This window comes from Colletotrichum lupini, chromosome 7 (assembly GCF_023278565.1).
Source record: "Colletotrichum lupini chromosome 7, complete sequence".
NCBI lineage: Eukaryota > Fungi > Ascomycota > Sordariomycetes > Glomerellales > Glomerellaceae > Colletotrichum > Colletotrichum lupini.
The window spans coordinates 1,584,281-1,605,706 of record NC_064680.1 but is presented as its reverse complement, the minus strand read 5'-3'; the positions used below and the strand labels follow the sequence as shown (position 1 = coordinate 1,605,706).

The 21,426-nt window shown below is 34.9% G+C and overlaps 3 protein-coding genes across 3 annotated transcripts; 1 reads left to right on the top strand and 2 right to left on the bottom strand.

Moving 5' to 3' along the window:
- Positions 1-11,004: 11,004 nt before the first annotated feature.
- CLUP02_13487 (uncharacterized protein) lies at positions 11,005-11,244 on the top strand (the record flags this gene model as incomplete). The annotated part of the gene is made up of 1 exon (XM_049292426.1): positions 11,005-11,244. One exon carries the CDS (start codon positions 11,005-11,007, stop codon positions 11,242-11,244), a length of 240 nt encoding a protein of 79 aa, XP_049149572.1.
- Positions 11,245-12,169: 925 nt separating this feature from the next.
- Positions 12,170-14,185, bottom strand: CLUP02_13486 (uncharacterized protein; the record flags this gene model as incomplete). The annotated part of the gene is made up of 10 exons (XM_049292425.1): positions 12,170-12,303; positions 12,361-12,587; positions 12,685-12,761; positions 12,805-12,970; positions 13,059-13,211; positions 13,271-13,307; positions 13,377-13,458; positions 13,541-13,962; positions 14,016-14,072; positions 14,125-14,185. The coding sequence occupies 10 exons, from the start codon at positions 14,183-14,185 to the stop codon at positions 12,170-12,172; spliced, it is 1,416 nt and encodes a 471-aa protein (XP_049149571.1).
- A 590-nt stretch (positions 14,186-14,775) lies between these two features.
- Positions 14,776-15,234, bottom strand: CLUP02_13485 (uncharacterized protein; the record flags this gene model as incomplete). Its single annotated transcript, XM_049292424.1, has 1 exon — positions 14,776-15,234. One exon carries the CDS (start codon positions 15,232-15,234, stop codon positions 14,776-14,778), a length of 459 nt encoding a protein of 152 aa, XP_049149570.1.
- Positions 15,235-21,426: the final 6,192 nt, after the last annotated feature.

Sequence of the window (21,426 nt, the reverse complement as noted above, 5' to 3'; positions counted from 1 at the left end):
TTAGTAATAAGTTATTAAGTTATCCCCGTAGTTTAGTATCGAGATTATAGAGCACTTTTTTACGAATTATTTTTTATTTATTATTAAGAATTATTATATTAGTTATTTTTATTATATAGTTTACTTTTTCTTATTATTCTCTTTTTTATATTTCTTATTAAAAAAGAATTATCCTTATTTTATTATTTATTACCGTTTTAATAGTAATTTTTTATTTAAACTTATAGAATTCTTTATTATTATTTTAAATTAAGGTTATATTATATTATAAAATTATATCCTTAGGCTTTTTTTTTTAATTAATAGTTATTTTAATTATTTTAAAAGTAAGTATTAAGGCCTAGGAGTCGTAATAGTAATTCGAAGTATTAGCCTCTATTATTTATAAGTAATAAAAAACGTATTTAGTATATTATCGTATTTAGGCTTTATAAAATTATAAATAATAAGGTATTTTAATAGCTTAATTTAATTAAAATAGTTATGCTAACTTTTTAATAAGCTAAGGCTATATAAATATATTATTATTACGATTTTTTTAGCTATTACCTCTTTTTAATAATTTTATATAAAGCTCTATATATAAAATATAATAATAAGTTACTTTTTTTTAACTATTTATAAGTATTTAATAAAGAGTTATTATAACTAAGATTTTATTAAACTCTAAGAAGATAATATTATCTAAGTTATTATTAAAGAATATTATAATATAATATAAGTTATTATAATTTTTTTTATATAGCCGACCTTATTATATTAGCTTAGGAGTTAAGTAGTACTACTTAAGCATTATTTTATTTAAAATAAATATATTTAAATTAATTTTAATTAGTTATACTAAGGGATTATTAAGAATTAGCTTCGGGAGTACGGGTATTTTTTTTAATAAATCGTCCTAAAAAGGATTCTTTTATAGAGTCGTTACTTTTAGTTTCTTATTACTTATATTTTTTATTCTTTTAGTTTTATATTTTTTTTATTAATAGCTTTTTATTAAGTAGAACGCTATTATTAGATTCTTTTTTATTAAACTTTTCGTTACTAATTCCCTTTTTAATTTTTAAGAAATTATTATCGTTATTTAATAATAACTTCGTATTATTAGCTTTTTTATTTTTAATTTCTAATTTTATAAATAATAAGTTATTGTTAATCGTAATTAGGGTTTAAGCTATTATCTTCTCTAATTAAAATAGTAGTTTCTTATTTATTTAATTTTAAATTCTCTAAGTAGTATTATTTAATATTATAAATAGTTAAGTATTAAATATTCTAAGTTTTTTAAAAAGTAGGTTTATGATAAATAGGTTATATATACTAAATAAACTAATAAATCCCTTATATTTAGTCTCGAGTCCGGGGTCCTTTTTATTTACTAAGTCGTCGTCCTCGTTTTTTATTTTAAATAGTCCGTTATTTTTATTTTTAATAACTAGCGGGTATTATAATAACTTAGAAGCGTTTATATAATTAATATTAGGGGTTACCGGATTATTAAGATTATTAATAAACGTTTAGTTAGTACTTTTTTTATTATATACCTAATTAGCTAAGTTAATAAGATTATTATTAGTCTTATTTAGTTATACTATTTTAGTATAAGTATATAGAGAGAAAAAAAAAGTATAGCTAAAGTAAATAGAAATAAGGTTTAAATAGCTAGTTATAGGCAATATAAAATTAAGATTAAATAGTAAGTTCGATTTTTAGCTTTAGGTAAGTACTTAAAATTAGGAATAGTTAATACTATCTTCTATTATAAAAAGGAATTATTATTTAGCTAAATTAAATATTTTTCTTTTTATAATAATAAATACCTCGTTACGATAATTTTATAAAGAAGTTCTAGTTACTATTTATATTATTTACTTAGTCTCTCTAATTATAATAAGAATTATAGTCTACTCTTATTTTATTAAACGTTAATAATTCTTTTTAGTAAATTAATAAATAAAATTATTATTAGTATCGGTAGTACTTATTTATAAATATTAAGTAGTAATACTAGTTCTAAGTAGTTAACTAAGATTATATTATATATTTTTATATATTAAAGTAAGTCGAGCTTATATATAAGTCGTTTAACCCGTTTAAGGATTATAAAAGGCCTAATATATTATTATAAGTATTTCTTTTTTAGTATAGTTAATTATAGTATATTATAACTATAGTATAGTCTTAGTATAATACGTTATTTAATTTTAAAAAATTTAATAAGGCGCTTTTAATCGTAATATAATTTTATCTAGACGGCTATAATAATAATAATATTATATACTTTAAGTCGTATTTTTAATTTAGTTAGTAGTTTATTTATTACGTTTATAACTACGTTAATAATATTATTAAAAGTAAATCCTAAAATAATTTCGTTAAGTAACTTAGTTATTATTACTAATTTGTTATTATTAATTTCGAATTATAGTTAGGGAATATTATTGGGCTATTAGTCTAGGGATTTTAGTAATATAAAATATATTTATAGTACTAACTTAATTATAAAGTTTATCTATTTATTTAAATTATTAGTTTAGGGATAGTAAGTTATTAAATATAATAATTTATTATTATACTTATTTTATATATATTTCTATATTATAAAAAGGAATTTAGGGTCTCTATTACTTAGGATTACTTTTGGTAATCCCTAGTTATAGCGCTATAAGAAGTTTATTAATAACGTTACCTATTTTATTATTATTATTATTTTATATCTAAGTATTAGACTAATTTATTTAAATATTTTATTAGTTATTAATAGGATATAGTCGTATCCTTTTTTTGAGGTTAGTAGTCTTAGAATAAAATCGATAGTAATTATATAATAAGGATATAGTAACGGTATAATAAGTTATATATTATTATATAGTCGGTATATTTTAAGTTTTATCGTTAAGTACGTTAAGTAACCCTAAATATAGCGCTTTAAATTCTATATAAGTTATAGTATATAATATCTAAATAGTATCGTAGTTATTTTATTATAACCTATATAATTTCCTCTATAGGCCGTTTTAAAAATATTAATATAATATATTTAAAGGATATATAATTAATTATATATATTATACGTTACTTTTTATATTAATCCCCTATATAAAAAAAATAGTAATTTAGCGCAGTTCTTTTTAAGTAATATTATATTATTATAAATTATTTTAATAATAGATTTAAAAACTAGGTCTATGTCGTAGCCCTATTAGATTTTCTTTCTAAAACTCGGTACTATTTTAAGAAGAATTATACTAGTATTATCCTATATTATTAGTAATATAATATTATTTTTTAGTTATTAGTTATTAGTTATATATATTAGTAATAGACTAATTTATATAGTATAGGTATCGTTAGTTAAGAAAACTAATTATACTTATATTTATATTACCTAATTATTTAGTACGTCGTTTAGTAAAATATCTAAGTTATTATTTATTAAATTTAGCTCGTCGTATTCCGGGTCGGCTAGTAATTTAAATAGCGCGTCTAGTATAATATATTCTTTATTTAATTTATATATAACCTAAATATTAAATTAGCTAGAGTATTTTATCGCCCTAATTAGTTTCTTATTATTAGTATTATTTACCGTAGTATTAGTAATATCCGATTATCGTTATAGGCTTATAATAATAAAATAATTAGTAATAATTATTATAATAAGTTTTAATACAGAGATTTAGTAATTATATTTCTTTAGGACCTAGATAAAACCTAGTGTTTTTATTTTCGTTAGCTAATATCTTTTTTTAAGCTCGGATAGGGTTCGTAATAAGTATAATATTAGTTAAATAGTATCTTTTAATAATAGTTTAGTTAGCTTCTTTTTATTATTTATAATTATTTATAATACTTCTAGCTTAACGTAATAAGTTACAATACTAATACCCGTTATTATTATATTAAAATTAATAAATAGTAGTCGTATTAAGTCGTAATAATATAGCTTAATATTATTTAATAAGTCGCTACGTACTTTTTTAAACGCATACCGTTTTTTATTAATAGTTATAATTAGGACTAATTTTATTTATTATTTACGCCCGGGATCCTTATTAATAATTCGTTTATTATTTTTAATCCTTTATTATAATAAATCCGTTTTTAGTTATTTTAGTAATTTTATAATAAATATATATCCCGGGACGTTATTATAAAAGTACTTTACGAGGCCGATAAATATTTTAAAATTATAGAGGGTCGTTAAATATTTAAGTTATTTAAGAGTATTTAACTTTTTTATTATAATAAATAGGCTAAAAGCGTCGACGTATTATTTAAGAATAATAGTACTTAGAAATCTTATAAAGGTTTTTAATAAGTTAATACTAATGTTTTTTTATTATAATAAACGAAAGACGGTATTAAAGTTAGTAATATACTCCTCTAACGTATCGGATTTAATAATAATATCGTTATAGTATAATTAGGCTAAGACGTTTATAAAAAGGGCGTTTATTTATTATTAAATATAAGCGTTCGAGTTTTTATAACTTATTATAATATAGTTAAAAGTATATTATCCGTTAGGTATAATAATTAAAAAAACGTCGCGAGATTCGGGGTATACTTATTATTAATAATAAAACGAACTTATATTTATAATTATAATATAGCGCTTATTTTTAATAATATTAAAAATATCGTTTTATAATTATATTAAGTAGCTATTTAAAAGTACGATCTTATTTAGTTTATAGATATTAATAATTATATAGCCTTTTTATTTTTTATTAATTTTATACTATATTATAAAAACTAAAAATAAAAACGGTACTAAGTTTATAATATAATATAGTTATCCTTAGTTAATAAGTATATTTAGTTATTTTTAAACGACTTCTTTTTTATTAACTCTTAAATAATAAATCTTTCTTATCTTAAGGACCTCCTTTTCTTAGCCTAGTTTAACGGTAATTCGTATTTATTAGTTTTTAAAAATATTAATAAAGCCGGTATCCTTAAAAACGTTCTAAAAATAGTTTAGTAAGGGTATAAAATAGTTTATTTTATTAGCTTTATTATATATTATAATTTCAATTATATATTCTTTTATTTAATTTATTAACTAGACCTCTATTAGCTTAAAAATTATAGCCTCGTTTAGTTTACTATTTATATTATTAAAATTAGCTATTATACTTACTTAGTTATTATTAACTTATTAATAATAAGTATTTTTAATAATTAAATTAAGGGAGCCGACTTTAGCTTTCGCAGGGATTATAATAAGTTTATTAATATTATTAATAGCTATAATATAATATATATTCTCGTTAATTAATAATATATAAAATATAAACTTATTATATAGTACTAGCTTAGATAGTAAGTCTTTGTTAGTTATTACGGAATATAAAACTAAGAATAGGGAAGATATATATAATAATATAGTTATTATCGTAACTAATCGGATTATAGCTTTAATAAGTAGTTTACGTTTAGTATTATAAAACGCCGGGACGTTAATATTATATAATTAAATAATAATAATAGAAGTAGCGAAGTCGATTTTGAATTTTTCTAATCTTATAATATTAGTACTAATTAATATATTTATTTATAAGTTATTAACTAGTAATACTTCTTATATAAAGTATATTAAGAATAGTATATTATTATTTATAATAGTGCCCTTAATATAAAATAAGAAGACTATATAGTCTTATATTTAGTATATATCTATTTTAATACCTTTAATAATTAGAGGAACGGTGCGTTATTTAATTTTTAAGAATAGGAAAATAGTTATAATTTATCGTCGGTTAGTAATTAATTAACTATAGCCTATATTAATATAAATCTCCTCCTTAGTATTATCGTTAAGGGAAGTTATAAATCGTAGTTATATAATAATAAATATTCTTATTCTAAATCTTATTTTAATATCTAGCTTAGAATCCGTAATAAAAATAATAATAAGTAGTTTAGTTTTATTAGTAACTAAAACATTCGTTATTAATAAAGTAGTCGTTATATCGTCCTCTACTATTAATATAATATTATTAGGTATACTTTTTTTAATCCTCGTCGTTTAATAACTAGAAAATCCTAAGAAAGGCGTTAGTTATTAGTATTTATAATTTATATTAAAAACCTATATTATATACGTCGTAAAAATATTAAAATAGTTTATTACTTAAAATAAATTACTTATTATATTTCTTATAATTATATATATTTAAAAAGCTAATAATAAAAAATACTACGTCCCCGATCATAAGTATTAAATCGTAGTTTAGAGGTCCGTAGTTTATATTATTAAAATTATTATTTATATTTAGTCCTTTTAGTTAGTTATCGCTATAGTACGCTTATTCTAAATTTTAGTCCTCGTTTTATTTTAATAGCTCTTTATCCTATTCCTTTAATACGTAAGTTTATATATATATATAACATAATTAGTTATAATTAGAATAGTTTAAATAGTAGTTATTATATTATTAATATAGTTTATTAGGGGTATTATTAAGGTTATAAGTATACTTACTAAATTATAATAGTACTATAAAACTTTTTATTTAGGGGGGTCGGTATAGTTAAAACTAAGTACTCTATTACGTTTATTGTATAGTATTAATTATTTAATTATTAGCTTGCGTTATAAATTAATTATTTAACTAATTACCTCCTTGAGAATTACTATTTTCATACGAGGTATTATACTAAATAAGTAGTTTATAGTCGTTCGAATAATTAAAATTATTATATTAATTATAATTAGATTACTTATTAAATTATTAATAGTTATAGTTCGGCTAGTAATTATTAAACTCCGGTTTTTATAATAAATAGGGAGTATTCTAATATTTTTTTTTATATAAAGCTAACCTTAGTTTAGGGACTAGGTCGTTATTATATAAAGAGCTCGTTATTATTTATTATACTTAGTAATTATTTCGTACGGGATATTTATTTTTAATTATATAAATTAAAATACTCTTTTTATTATTAAAGTAGTTTAAGAACTAAGCTAGGGTTATTATTACCGTTAGCTTTTTTATTTATACTTAGATTTCGCTATTAAGAGCTTTAAAAATAATTTTAAATTATATTTAAACGTTATTAATCTCCGTATTTCGTACGTTACGAATTATTATTTATATAAATAGTTTAATTATATATTTATTAGCGAGGTTTTTAATTATAAGTTTTTGCGTATATAACGCATTAAGGGCTTTAGAGGAATTATATTTAAACTATTTTTATAAAATCTTAGTAATAACTTATATTTTATAATTAAATAGAGCTAATCGTTTTAATTATATAAGCTTAGTAATATACTATATTAACGCTATATTTAGTAAATAAAATAACTATACCTCCTTAATAACTATATTATTTTTAGTTACTACGAGATACTAGAGCTTATTATAAAAAATATAAACGTTAATATAAGTAATAAACTTAGTACTAAAGGTAATACTATACTTCGAATTATTATAACTAGTTAGATCGAAATATCTAATTTCCTCTAGTTTTAGGGGTATAAATTAATTACTATTAAGTCTAGGAGTTAATTATTAGTTACTATTGTTATTATTATTTATACTATTTATAATTAAGGCTATTATTATAATAATTTAGGTAATTATATTAGTAAAGAGATTACTAATCGGGTTATTATTACTTATAGGTTAGTTATTACTATTTGTATTATTATCCGCTATTTTAAAAAGTTTTACTAACTCGTCGTAGTTACTAAGTAGAGAAGGGCATAAGTAGTAATTACTTAGGTTAATAATAAGACTTTTTAAATTAAAGTAGTTACTTAGGTTAATAATACGTATTATTATTAATACTAAAAATATAATAGGTAACGACTATAGTTAAGTAGGAATTATTAAATAAGTATTATTAAATAACGTCGGTTAGTAATCAAACTTTATAATATAAATTTATTAAATTACTATATTAACTCTTCGTACCAATTTTAAAATTTTAATAAGGTAGTTTAACTCGACTTTATTAATATAAGTATTAATAATTTAATTAACTTATTATAATACCTATATTACGTAACGTTAGTTAGCGTTTATAACTCTCGCTACATAGGGGTAGTTTATATTATTAATATAGAAACGTAGTAGTTATCTAGCTTTTAGCTTAGTTATTATCGGTCGTATTTCTTATAGGGGTAAGGTAAGGATTATTTAGTAAATTAAATCCTAGTTATAATAAGCTAATAAAAAAGAAATTCTTAGTATTAGGTTATATTATAAGTTATATTACTAAATTACTGGGGGTAAAAGTAGGGTTAATATAATATATTAAGTAGTAGTTAATTCTTCTAGGTAATATAAGTAGAAGCCCCTAATGTGGGCAGAAGCCCCTAATGTGGGCAAAAGCCCCTATGTATAGTTGTGGCTGGTCGCCACCAGTTGTGGCACATAGCCTGTGGCTGTGTAGTGTGGCAGGGGGTGAGTGGGAGACGGTATCCGCAAGGGCAGAAATTCCCATTCGCCGGAGCGAAGGTTCATGGCTTTTTCTAAGGATGCCGGAGTTGATCATATCCGACATTTTGGGTCGATGGCGTTTGCCCTCTATTCCTACTAGGCTACGTTTCGTGGGTAATGTGAGCAACAGAGTAGCTCTCGTCACCGATGGCATCCCACTTGGACGATGCCTCTTGTCCCTTTCCGGTGGTAAATGTCCATGTCCGAAGAGGCGGCACTTGATTGCCGCCGGCTACGAGTGAGCGGAGGGCAGCTCAGAGTTCTGAAGCTATGGCTAGGGCAGCGCGGAATGGGTTTCTCAGAATGGAAAGGACGATGAGGGTCAACGAATGCGATTTTTCCAATTTTCGGACCTCTATCCGTAGTGTCGGGCCGTAGCACATAGGGTGAGATACCTCTGCTCGGGGCGTGGCTGGCTGGAGAAGCGTTGGCATCGCGAAGCTAGTGACACACGCTTTTACCAGAGCACCGGGTCTGGCTTCACGCTCCGTTCGTGGGAATGGGACAACGGAGACTACTTCGTGTTAGAGATAGGTTCTCTTCGTGGCATCACAGAGAGTGAGACATTGATGGGGACTCTAGCGAAGCCTATTTCGCCAAAACCACGGCAATTGGTATACTTGTTTTTCCTGCTCATTCGTCAATGTGCGACGAACCACGGGAAGCATTTCATTCTGCAGCCTCAACTTTTCCAATGAAGAGGGTCTCTCAGAATTCCACTCGCCGCGCCGCTTGATCGCATACGTGCCCGTTCACCGTGAGACATTTGTGCCGCCACGCGGCAGAAGCTGACCGGAGCTGAAGCTGAAGATGGGCTCCAATTGTCTCCCCATTCATTGGGTCCCGTGTACGTGGGAACGGCACCGCCGAAATTGAACATTAGCAGCCTGTGTCTCCGTGTTATAGCCAAGGGCAAGCAGCAGTAGTCAACCGTTTGGCAGCGGGATTGGGCGGGCTGAAGCAGGCATCACGTCAATGAGTACGAACTGGGGCTGGCTGACCCAACAGAGCGGATATCCGTATCCATAGAAGGCGAACGAGGGAGGAATGGAAGGGTCAAACCCCGAGTTCGTTCGTTCCCAACATCGTTACTTGAGGCTACATGGGTAAGGGGATGGTGATGGGATTCGGAAGATGAGGCTCAAACGATGTAAGGGTCTCGAGAGCACAGATGTGGTCCCCTTGACTATCCGTACACTAATGGCCAAGGGAGAATCCTTGATCGTGGATAGGAAAGTCGGTGTCGTCGTTTTCGTCGTAGGCTTCTCACCGACGGGGATTGCACGGTTCAGAGGCGGCTCAAAGGGGATGGGGAAATTTCCCAGCAGACTGGTTTCGGTCTGATCTTCGTCTCAAGTTATTTCGCCTTCACCGAAAGTAGGGTGGAGCAAGTTTTTTTTTCAAACGGTGAAGCCAGAGGAGAACTAGGAGAACCCCTTTTCTCGAGTCCTGAGTGGCCAGTCTCAACTTTCCCCTTACCGTAGCATGACGCCCGACAACGATATCCCAGCCATCTTTTTTTGTCGCTATTGTGCTCCATCTTTTCATTTTGGTGTTTGCTCGTGTGTGCGCGCCCCATAGCCCCTCATGGCTCATGCTGACCCTCAAACGAAGGGGTTCGCGATGATGAGGAGGTGAGGGTCCTTGTTCGGGAATGCTTCCATTCGTCGAGGATCCGCTCCTTCTAGACGTTATTTCTCTTCTTCCTTGGTTTCGAAGAAGATGATCCCCTCTCCACCGCTTCTTTCGTTTGCTTCTATTCTCCATAGTGTGACCGGGGTCCATGGGTTTGGCAAGATTGGGGAATGTAACGTGGATTCATTTGGCAGCCGAAAACGGTGCCAGGTTTCCGTTTCGTATAGTGGAGAAAGGGGGACACTTTAGGCTTGTGAAGATTTTCACATGATTTCTTCGTGATGGGATAATGACATCTTTCGCATCGTGACACGGGAAGTGAAGAAAAATGACCCTCTTTTCTGCGTACGCGCTCATCTGCACGAGCACTTTACCAAGCTAGAGATGTAGGAATACCTGACGTGAACCAGGGTGCTGGATGAGGGGAGGGAGGGTGAAGCAAAGACAAGCGGTCTCGCAAGTCAAGAATCTCGGTTCCACAGAGACGGTGTCATTCATCAACCATCTCAGCCTTGGAGAGCAGGGGGAAAAAGATGATCGGGTTGAAGGAAGCGTTGTGACTGGAAAATGCCCGAGGTGAGGTTAACCGCTTAGACAAGGGTTGTTGCAGAAGGGGATGGGGGGGGGGGAGAAGATCGCCAACTCATTGTGAGTCACACCCATCGACAGAAGTTCATCAACAACGCTTCTCAACAACATTCACGGACAGTTTTCATGCGACCCATGATAATTACCGGGCAGGCAAGCAAGCACAGTCACTACCTGTGTGATTGGCAGGACCTGACCGCCTTTGTGTGAACGTTTGCCTTGGACCGACAACCACACACAAACACCCTGGTCCGCTTGGCGGGAGCGGAGACAGTCAGCCTGTCAAGGAACTTTCGGTGTCCTCGGCACGGGAAACGGAGAACAAATGTCAAAAACCCCAAGGATGTGGAACCTCCGGTTCGTCAGCGCGAGAGCGGAAAGCCAAGACTTTTGGAAAGTTGGGTCGCGCCGCTGCATGTGCACTTTTTACAATGGGGAACAGACTGGGAACTTTTTGATTTTCACGAGCCGATGTTCTTTTTCTTCTATTTCGAGTGGGGAGAGAACGCGGATGGAACAAAACGGGGTTCGGGTGTGTGTACGAATACATACATCGTATGGGTGATTATGAAGCGAGTGAGAGTGCGAGAAAGCACATCAAGTGGATGCGGTTGTTTATCAAACAGGATGGGGAAACCAAGCAAAAGACAACGCGGCCGTGGAATTCTGCAGACATGTGAGTGTGAGTTCGAGTGTGATGGTGAGGTGAGAGTCGTCGTCATGATGGGAATGTTTGTCTGTTTCTCCAAGACCACCACGGCCGTGGCTCCGCTTGGCGCTAGGTATGACTGGCTCGCCGTGAGACCGAACCGAACGCGAAGTCCACTCGGACACTCACTCAGCCAGCCAGCCAGCTCGCCAGCGCCGCCAGCACGGTTTTTTTTTTTTTTTTTTTTTTTTTTTTTTTTTTTTTGTGACCGCAGGCATTCCGAGTTGGGGGATAAGGCTGCATAGGAGAGGATCACCATGCAGCGTAACCATGTGTCATCACAGACACTCTGCTGTTGGATGGGAGTGGGAGGATATGCTGTAACTGGGTACCGTTCAATGGGTGAAAAAAGGCGCCAATCAGAGGAGACGCTGTCCAAAACGGTGACTGTAACGGAATTCGGCCGGCTTGGAAGGACGGGAGTGGTGTGGTTGACGTGGACGGAACTTCTAGGACATGTACACTCAGTACACAGCTTTCCGCAGTTTCGCATCGCAAGCACGTATCTAGGTCCCAGCCGTAATGCGACTTTCTCTCTCATGCAAGTGACGCTTTCCGTATGGTGGGATGATAGGAGCACGTCACAACCGTCTTTTTTTTTTTTTTTTTATCCACCGTCCGCCCGCGACCACCACACCACCCATCAGTATCATGTCAATATCAGGACTGTGGCTGGGAGCGTCCTCCCGCTCCGCACCCCCATCTGCACTTGTTTCTGCCTCCGTTTCTCAGGTCCCACGAGAAGTTGCCTGAGTGTGTGGGTGGTTTGTTCGTCAAAATGTCAGCAATCTGCGACGTTGTTGCTGACGGTGGCGCGGTGACACAGCATGGCAAGGCAGCAAGCGAGACAGGAACGTATGTCAGCCTGCAGAACTGACTGAGCTGGTCTTTGTGTAACAGTAAGACAAATAAATGCTGTGTACGTTGACACGAGGTTGTAATGTCAACAAGCTTCTGACTGTGTGCCCAAACCCGGAACCCAAGAGCTTTCCCCGAAGCCTCCGTGCTTCGCCGCGGAATATGGGTCCGGTCCAGTCCCCTCCCCGGAGTTGGGTGGGCAGACAAAGACGTAGACCAACAACGTCAACATGTTCTCCATCAGGAACCCGAGAAGAGCGCACCCTCGTTTTCGTTCCGAATTTGCTTGCTTACGGCTTCTCGGGCAATCGAGGAGAGGGATGGGGTGAGTGAGGCCCAACCTTGTCATTACAGAAACGGTCGATCAATCAAACCAAACACGGACCCCGAAGCCTTTTCGTCTGATGTTTTAATGGTATGGATATGCTTGAACGGCACGAACGTTGGGGATTTCCGGTGCGAGTGGTCTTGACAGCGTCATTGGTAAAGTGTGTGGTCGCACAAGGAAAGCCACACTATGGAGAAGTGTCACCATGGCTTGAGAAACAATCTTTAGACGGTGGAACGTTGTGTCTTCAGTTTTGCCCAGATTGTGACACCTCTTCGTACACCCTGATCGGCATTCAGCTCGGCATTCAGCTCGTTCGGTTCCGCATTGTGGTGCGGAACAAACAAGTAATCCAAGACTTGAGGCGTAATATTGGTGCGATCTCCTTTGCCGACGCTTGTTTGTAGTGTCCAAAGTTTTCCAAGATATATGCCAGAAGGTCAAAAGGAGAACGCGGACGCCATCACCATGGTCCTGGTGCTACCGCGAGCCCGGCTCTGGGTAGGTAATGTGCCATGGCACCATGGCACCATGGGAAACATTTTGAGTTGTGTCTGGGCAAGCTGAAGGCCTCTTGGCTAGCCGGCGACAATCGCGATTATCGAGATGCGGATCCGCGACGGCAATTTCCATCAAGCTTTGGACGATCAGTGCCTCTTAAGACAAGCCACCAATTCCCGGCAAGTGGGATGGAACGAGGGGTAATGTGGTCTCGTGGTGTCCTGCTCGATCACTGGCAGTTGTCAATGTCTTTGTCCTCCCCTATCGTGGAAAGAGGGGAAAAAAAAGAAAAAAGACTAACCCTTCATTTGGGTGTGGCTTTCTTTCCGCCATGGCTTGGTATTCCTCGAGCTTGTACGCTTCAAGAAGGTGTTTCGTTGGCGCTAACTCTGGGCAAACACGGGAACTGCCATCACACCCAAAACTGCTCTCTACGGTCTACCTACTCAGGTCTCAGGAACCAACCGTTTGCTTGAACTCAAGGTTTGGAGCTTGGGGCATTCGTAGTGAGGCTTGAAGGCTCGAGGCTTCTTGTGTGGCTTTCCAGGTTTTCGAATGGGACGGGGGCACGTTCGTGTCACCATCCGCCCATCCAAGTGCCATGGTACCGCAAGCCTTGGTGTCCCGATCACCGCCGCGATGACAAGCCCCCGCGCCGCGGATCCGTAGATCTGGTAATGGGAGGCTTGCGTTAGGACGGGCGGGCACACGCTTTCCACGGCTCTCCCACGCGCCGTAGGGAGAGTATGAGAAGGGGAGGAGATCGCCGAACTGTCGTTGGACGATTTCTTCCCTCGGCTCGGTCTTCTTTACTTTACGAGGCGTTCTGCGTCTTCCTTCCTTTCGCTCCTTAGTCTCTTGCGGGAAGAAAACCGGGCAAAAAGACCCTACTGCCATGGCTGTGTGTAGGTAGTTACGGAATACGCGGTGCTCGCTCGACATTTCGCGTTATCGGGCGATTGTGCTTTGGCTAAGCCACCACCGCCAACGACTCTCTCTGTTCCATGTTACATTTGAAACTGCGACGGCAAGAATCAAACGGTGTTTACTGTACCCGATGACTCCCATCTCTACGGATATGGCAATGGTATGGGCTCCTTTCGGAAACATTGCGAGCAAGACCAGGGATACGGTCGACAAGGGTCGTGGGACGTTTGATTGATGCCGTCAGCATCGGCATACCGTCAGCTTCCCATCGCTACCAGTATCTTCCTGTCTTGCCTAGAGATACAGCCTGGGTCTGGTACTCTGCCGTGCTGCCGTACTCCGTACCCAGGTAGGCGGATACGGGGCGGGCGACGTGCAGATGTGTGAGAAACGTGGTCGAGCGATGCGCCAAGATGGCGACTGAGGAGGGAAATCATCGATTCATCATTTGATCCGGGGCGTCTTACGCGACATGGGGGAAGCGAGCGCAGGAGTGTGCTGTATCGAGAAGCATAGCCTGCTGCAGGCTTCCCTCGCTTCTCTTGCCCGTTTCTTGTATTCGTAGAGGTCTAGGCAGGCAGGCAGGCTGTGTGCGCTGCCTATCAAGCGTAGCTTTGTACGGACATTTCTTCTTTCTCAATATCTCTTGGGTAGTGTTGTCTTGGGATCGTGACCAGCTGACCTCGACTTGCATGTCTAGGCGGAAACTGGGCAACTGGGATCTGAATGGCGCCAGCAAGGGTTGAAAGTGCTCGAGGGTGATGATGTGCACATTACGGTGCCAAGGTTGCACGTAACGTGAGACCATTGCGGGGGGGAAGATCAGTGATTGATCCCAGTGCTCCCCAAGAGACCAAGGTAAGCAGCCACCAACCAATGAGAATCCGAAACGGTGGGTCATTGAAACGGTTGTGAGCCCGCGCCTGTGTGAGAAAAAAAGGGCTGAACTTGTTGATGCGGCAGTAAGATTGGCATCGACATCCAATAGACCGGATTCGTGTCCTAGACAAGGAAAAGGCTGATCGCCAACAGGAAGAAGCAAGCGAGAGACAGACACAGAGGAAGGGTCTCGATAAGAATAGCCACGGGAATACCACTCCCCGGACTTGGGTCTTCAGCTCCATCCCTCGATCGAAGATATTCGGGTGGAGAGAGGAGGCGCAGAGCAATAAGCAAAGTTGGATGAAGCTGAAAGCTGTGGGTGCCAGCTGGCGATGCTGAAACAGAGACATTTGATCACCGCCGGTCGACCGGTGAAGATAACAGGCAGAAACAGAAACAGCATATTGACAAAAAGGAACGAAAAAAGGGAAATAAGGAATGCTTGGTCTCATTGGGGGCCAGGGGTCTAGGCCAAGCATCGGATCTACATAGGAACGTGGTGACACGGCAGAGACCAAGAAGGAGGCTGAACCTCTGAAGACACCCATATTCATTATTGTCCAATTATCCCGAGACATCCTTCTTTTTGCGCCATCCATCCCACGGGGACGGGAGATGTGCGTAAATTGTTACCGCGCTCCGGCCATGTTCTGGACCCGAGTGATTGGGAATTCCTTACCGTTCCTTTTTCGAGCTCAGCAAAGGGAACGGAGAGTCTCACAGTCTCACACAATGATCGACGACAGGACAACCGGCACATCGAGCTTCGTGTTTGGCGTGTAGGATGTTCAAATCTTTGATACGTATCCATTCCTCCACGCCTCGGTGGGACTCGGTGTGCGAGTGACATGTTGGAATTGTGTCTCAAAGAGTTGGAAATGACAGCAACGAACCGAACCCCCCCGGGACCTTGTCTCGTGTGATTAAACAAGCCTTCTTCAAAATTTCGCCTCCCCGAGGCGGTCGCGCATTCCTCGCGTTCGTCGTCGGACTTTTTAGGGTTCTTGTTAATTGTTGACTTGCAGTAGTGTAACCTCAGAAGATTGTCCACAATTTTCCCAGGGTTCAGGGCTACAGAGGATAACGAGCGTGGGACGGAGTTCTCACGGACGGACGCGGCATGAAAAGGTAAAGTAAGCATATCACGGCACGCGCATACAGGTTGCTGGCATTACGGAGCTGGTGGTTAATCTCCGAGAGGGACATGGCCTTCCTTCGAGACGGTGTACCGTGTCTTCACTACAGAGTTCGGCACACCTTACAGTCACACATTGCGTGCAGAGCTGTCCGTGAGACGTGCGATTGGATGAACGAAAGAGTCGGAGAGTCAGGGAGGAGGTTTAACGGCCGGCTCACGGCTCGTGATGTGAGTCGCGACAGAGCCCACGGTTCGCCGGCTTCTCGCTCGGTCACGGAAAGAAGCTTTCCCCAGGGATTGGTAGAGTAGGAAGCAGTGCTTGTAGCAGGAGCGGTAAGGCAGAACTCTTATTGCGGATGGAACGGTAGACTTGGCTTTTTCCCTTTCGCATTTTGGATTTGTAGACCTCGCAGGGATGGCCTCATCGGGGACCATCAAGACGCGGACGCGCGCGGGCGGCGCAAGTAACAGACAGCTCGGGGCCCGGGCAGGTAATTCATTCAGGATTTTTTTTTCTTTGGGAATTGCGAAATAGAGTGCGTGACGGAAGTCCCACTAGGATGGATGACCCCAGATGTGCGGCTGATACAGTTCATACTCAAAAAGTCCTACAGATCATTTGGCTGGCATTTCACGCAAGACACCGAACCGAACTCAAAAGTCCGGAGTCTGGAGTCTGGAGAAGGGGATGGGAATTTTAGGGGTTCTCACATTGCCTGGCACATGACAGACAAGGCTGAAGACGAGATTAAGCATACCGGGGGTGTAATGTGAGTTGGTTGGTCATGACCAAGGTTTTTGTTCCCGCGGTAAACGGAGTAACTGGATAGAGAACGCCGGTCATCGGGCAATGAGAGTGAGAAAAAAAAAAGTTTGTACAAAATTGAAGTTGCATTCGGCATCGTGACCGCCTCTCTTTTCTACCACTCTCATAGGCTCATTTTCCAGCCCAACCCAATCTCACAACAACATAATCCCCTGACTGGCTGGAGGCGGTGGGCTGACCTGGGAGCCCGGGCTGGATATGGAGAAAATTTGGGAAATTACAGAAGCGGTCGAACTTTTTCCACAATCGTTCCATGAAAGCTTCCATGCATGAGCAGCGGCCCCTTGGAGGCTGGGGGGGGGGGGACTCTGACGAGATCCAATCTCGCTATACACTTCCCATGTTGAGTGTGAACGGAAAGCGGGTCGGCAGAGCAAACGGCAGAAAAAGAGAAGGACCAGGTTTAATTATAGGCGAGGATATTCTGCCAGCAGCTCCCGCTATTCTGCCACCAAGTGTAGCTACGGCCGCCACACGACCGCCGGTCTCGGGCATATACATAAGCTAGGCTCTACGTAATTAGTATTCGAATAGATTAGACTAATTAGAGGCCGTTAATTAACTTATAGTTAATTAAATTATTTTAATAAAAAGTACGGTAATTAACGAATTAGCCTAATTCGACGTAATTAACGAAGTAGCTTAATTAACTACTTAATTAACTACTTAATTAACTATTAATTACTTTATATAGCCTATAGCCCGTAATTTAATAACTTTTTTTATTTTAACCTCGTACTCTACTTTAGCCTTATACTTATTAATAAGTCTATCTATCTTACTTTTTATTATAAAATTAATATTATAAGCGTAATCCTTATTAACTAAATTTTATAATATACTTAACTATATAAAATTACTAGTTAATTAAGATCGTAACTTTATAAATATTAGTAATTAAAGAGCCCCTATAAGATTAATCGTATTATTATTAATTACGTTAATTACCTTATTAATAATAGCCTATTAATACCTTTACTATATCTTTATATTAAGTTCGTACGTATTAAAATTATATATAACTTTAAAGCCTCGTTAAGTAAAAGTAGCCCTACTTAGTATTAAAAACATTATTAATAATAGCGGCGCTAATATAAGTACTATTTTTATATATTTAGTAGCTTTTTTATATTTAAATATAGAGGGCTCTTATTTAAAAAAAGTACTTTAATTAACGGCTAGCTTTTTTAATTTACTTATTATAACTACTATGATACCCGCTATAAAGCCCTATAAATAACCTTTACTTCGAACTTATAAAGGATTAAATAGGGGAATAGAAGTATTATTAATAATAATAAGCTCTAAGCGTTACTAAAACTAGTATAAGTAAATCTTTTTTAATAATATTAGAGTACCGTCCTTAATATATTACTAAAGGATATAATAATAAAGTAGCTTATAGGTAGTTTAAATTAAGTAGTATATATACTTTTTTAATAGCTTTTTTAATAAACCTAAATTTAACTATTTACTTAATATACTAAGTTTTTATAAAAGTTACTTAAGAGTATTATTGTCACGGCAGTGGGCACCAGGGCCCTGTGGGCCCTGTGGCTCAGCCTCAGGCTGCAAGGCTGAGCTCCCAGTGGTCACGTGACGAGCTGGACCGCTGGGCCCAAAGGGCCAGCCTGCCAGCTTCTGCCCACTGTTCTGTTTTTTCCCTCTTCACGTTAAGTCTTTAGTCAATTAGGTTAATATAGCAGCGTTCCGACCTGCCTCGAGATCCCTTTCGTGACATTATAATATATATATAGACGTACCTTTTTTTAAAAATAATCTCGTAATAGTACTTAATACCTTAGCTTAATAATAAGTCTAACAAGCACTAATTATAGCCGCTTAACTTACTTAAAAAATAACTAATTTATTAAATATAGTTTTAAAATCGCCCGTATAATAATAAACTCGTATTTTAATACTCGCGTATAAAGATTCGATAATTAACGTAATTAAGTAACCGAAATACTTAATTTAGTTAACCTAAATAAGTACGAGTTTTTTATACTACGGCTTAAGCTAAGTATTAATAATATAATCGATTATTATTATAGGGTACTTAGTAGTTTAAAATTTAAATAATTAGTCGTAATATATAACTATTAATTAGCCCCCCGATAGAGCAATCCGCCGGGGCCGTATTATATATTACGTATTAAAGAAAACTAAGTATAATGCGCTCTATACCTAATTACTAACTAAAATAGTTAACTAACTTAATTATTATCTCCTTTTTATTAATAGCTCTTAACCTTTTACTACCCGCCTATAGGATAAGCTTTACTTATTTTAATACGTATAAGACCTCTTAGTACTAGCCTACGTAAGTAGCTAGGTCTAGTATAATCTATTCTTTTATATAGATATTATTATTACTTAGGGGGTCCTATAGGAGCTATTTAAGGCGCTAGCTTATTACCCTAATTTTATATACTTCTAGCCCGTTTATTATAACTATTATAATTAAGCTAGCGTCGATATATTAGATCTTAACGTCCGTACTAGCCTAGTTATTTATAGTATTCGTATTATTATTTAGCTAAATTCCGTATTATTAAAAGGTATTTTATTAATCCTTAGGCGTGCTTACGTTAGCTACGATAACTATAGCGTCGAGCTAGCTAAAGAGGGTGCTTAGCCCGAGAGGGGTAGACTTATTAATAGGTATTTTTAGCTTACTAATTACTAACTATATATTAGGAGTAGAGTAGTAGTTTGTATATTAATAGGTTTATTTAGTAGATTTGTTTAGTGGATTTATTTAGTCGATTTATTTAGTAAATTTATTTAGTAAATTTATTTAGTAGATTTATTTAGTTTAAATAGAGAGTAGCTTTGGGCGATACTAAAAGCGATAAGGATAAAAAGAATCTTTACGAGCTCTAGTACGAAGAGTAATAGATATTAGCTTATTTAGCCCTTTTTTAAAAAACCTTTACGTCGCTATTAAAGTTTAGAACCTCTGTGGTTAAAAAAGGCCGCCTCTAACTATTATAGCTAACTATTATAGCTAATTGTTATAGTTAACTTTTATTATTAACTTTTTTAACTAGCGCCGCTACGTAAAGGGTAGCTTACTTATTCCGAATTAAATAGCGGTTTTCGTATCGAAATTACTATATTATATTAAGTGCGTACTTAGGATATATTGTGCGTATTATATAGTTAAAAAGTATATTATATTGTATAATTTCCTTTAAAAGCGTAATCTTATTAAGGTCGATCTTTTATGCCTATAAAGCCGAAAAAAAAACCACTATATAATTATTAATTAGTTATAAAAAAGATTACTATAATCTATAAAGAATTACTAAAAATAAGGGTTACGTATAACTACGCTAATCTCGTCCCTCGTAGCCGGGCCGAAGTAATACTAAGTCCGGGCTAGTACGTTAAAGTTAACGTATTAATAATAAAGTACGTATAGTACTACTTTAAATTAGGTATTATTATCGAGGGTATTAAATAAAATAATCTCGCAATCCGTATATATAACTTATAAAAAGGGAATTTTATAAGCCCGGAGTAATACTAATAATTAATTAATAACTTAATAATAATTAGCTTCCTTCTTATTAAATAAAAATTAACTCGTAATTTAAAAAGTATAACTATCGTTAGTTACTCCGTAAATATTAAATAATAATATATTAAATTAGTTAATTTTATATATAAAATTTATTAATAAAATATCCGGATATTATTAAAGTAGGGAAATCGTAATAGTAAGTACGATAAATAAGCTCGTAATATAGCCCGCGTTATTATATTAAAAACGGTACTAATACTTTATTAAATCGTATAATTAGTTAAATAACTACTTAATAGGGGTCCTATTACTTAATTCGTTACGGTAATAAGTAGCTAATATATTAAATATATTACGGGTAATAATATTATGATAATTACTACTTTCTAATCGCAAGCTTAAAAAGATTTAAATAAGTCGAATACCTTTATTTTATTAGTTAATAATTTAGTCCTTTTTATTATATAATAGCGCGCAGTAGTAATACGTAAAAGTATTAATATTACTAAATAAGTAATTATAGTAATTATAAAAGTCGTTAATAACGGAATAAAAGAGCTAATTATTACTTAAAAAGTTAATAACGATTTATTAATAGTAGTTTATAAACGAGGTTAAGGATTTATAATACTTATTTAAATAAGTTAATTTTATAAAATATTACCGTTTTAAATTATAACGCGGGTTATAAATATAATAATAAGTAATAGTAATTAGTACCCTAATAAAGGGCTTATATTAAATAATTCGGATTATAAAGCTAGCTTCGTAAGTAACCTCGTTAAGTACTACTTTAACTTTAAATAAGTTAGAAAAGCACTAGTTATAAAATAAGTAGTTATATTTTATATAACCGTAATTATTATAATTAATAATATATTAGTAAATAAAGGGATCGTTAACTTCGTAATTATTCTCTTTTTATAGTATATTAACGTTAGGAATAGCTTTAATTAATAGTAGTAGTAACGGCGAGGTTAATAAAGTAGTAGTTATAAGTAGGTAGGTAAGTAGGTAAGTAGGTAAGTAAGTAGGTAGGTAGGTAGGTA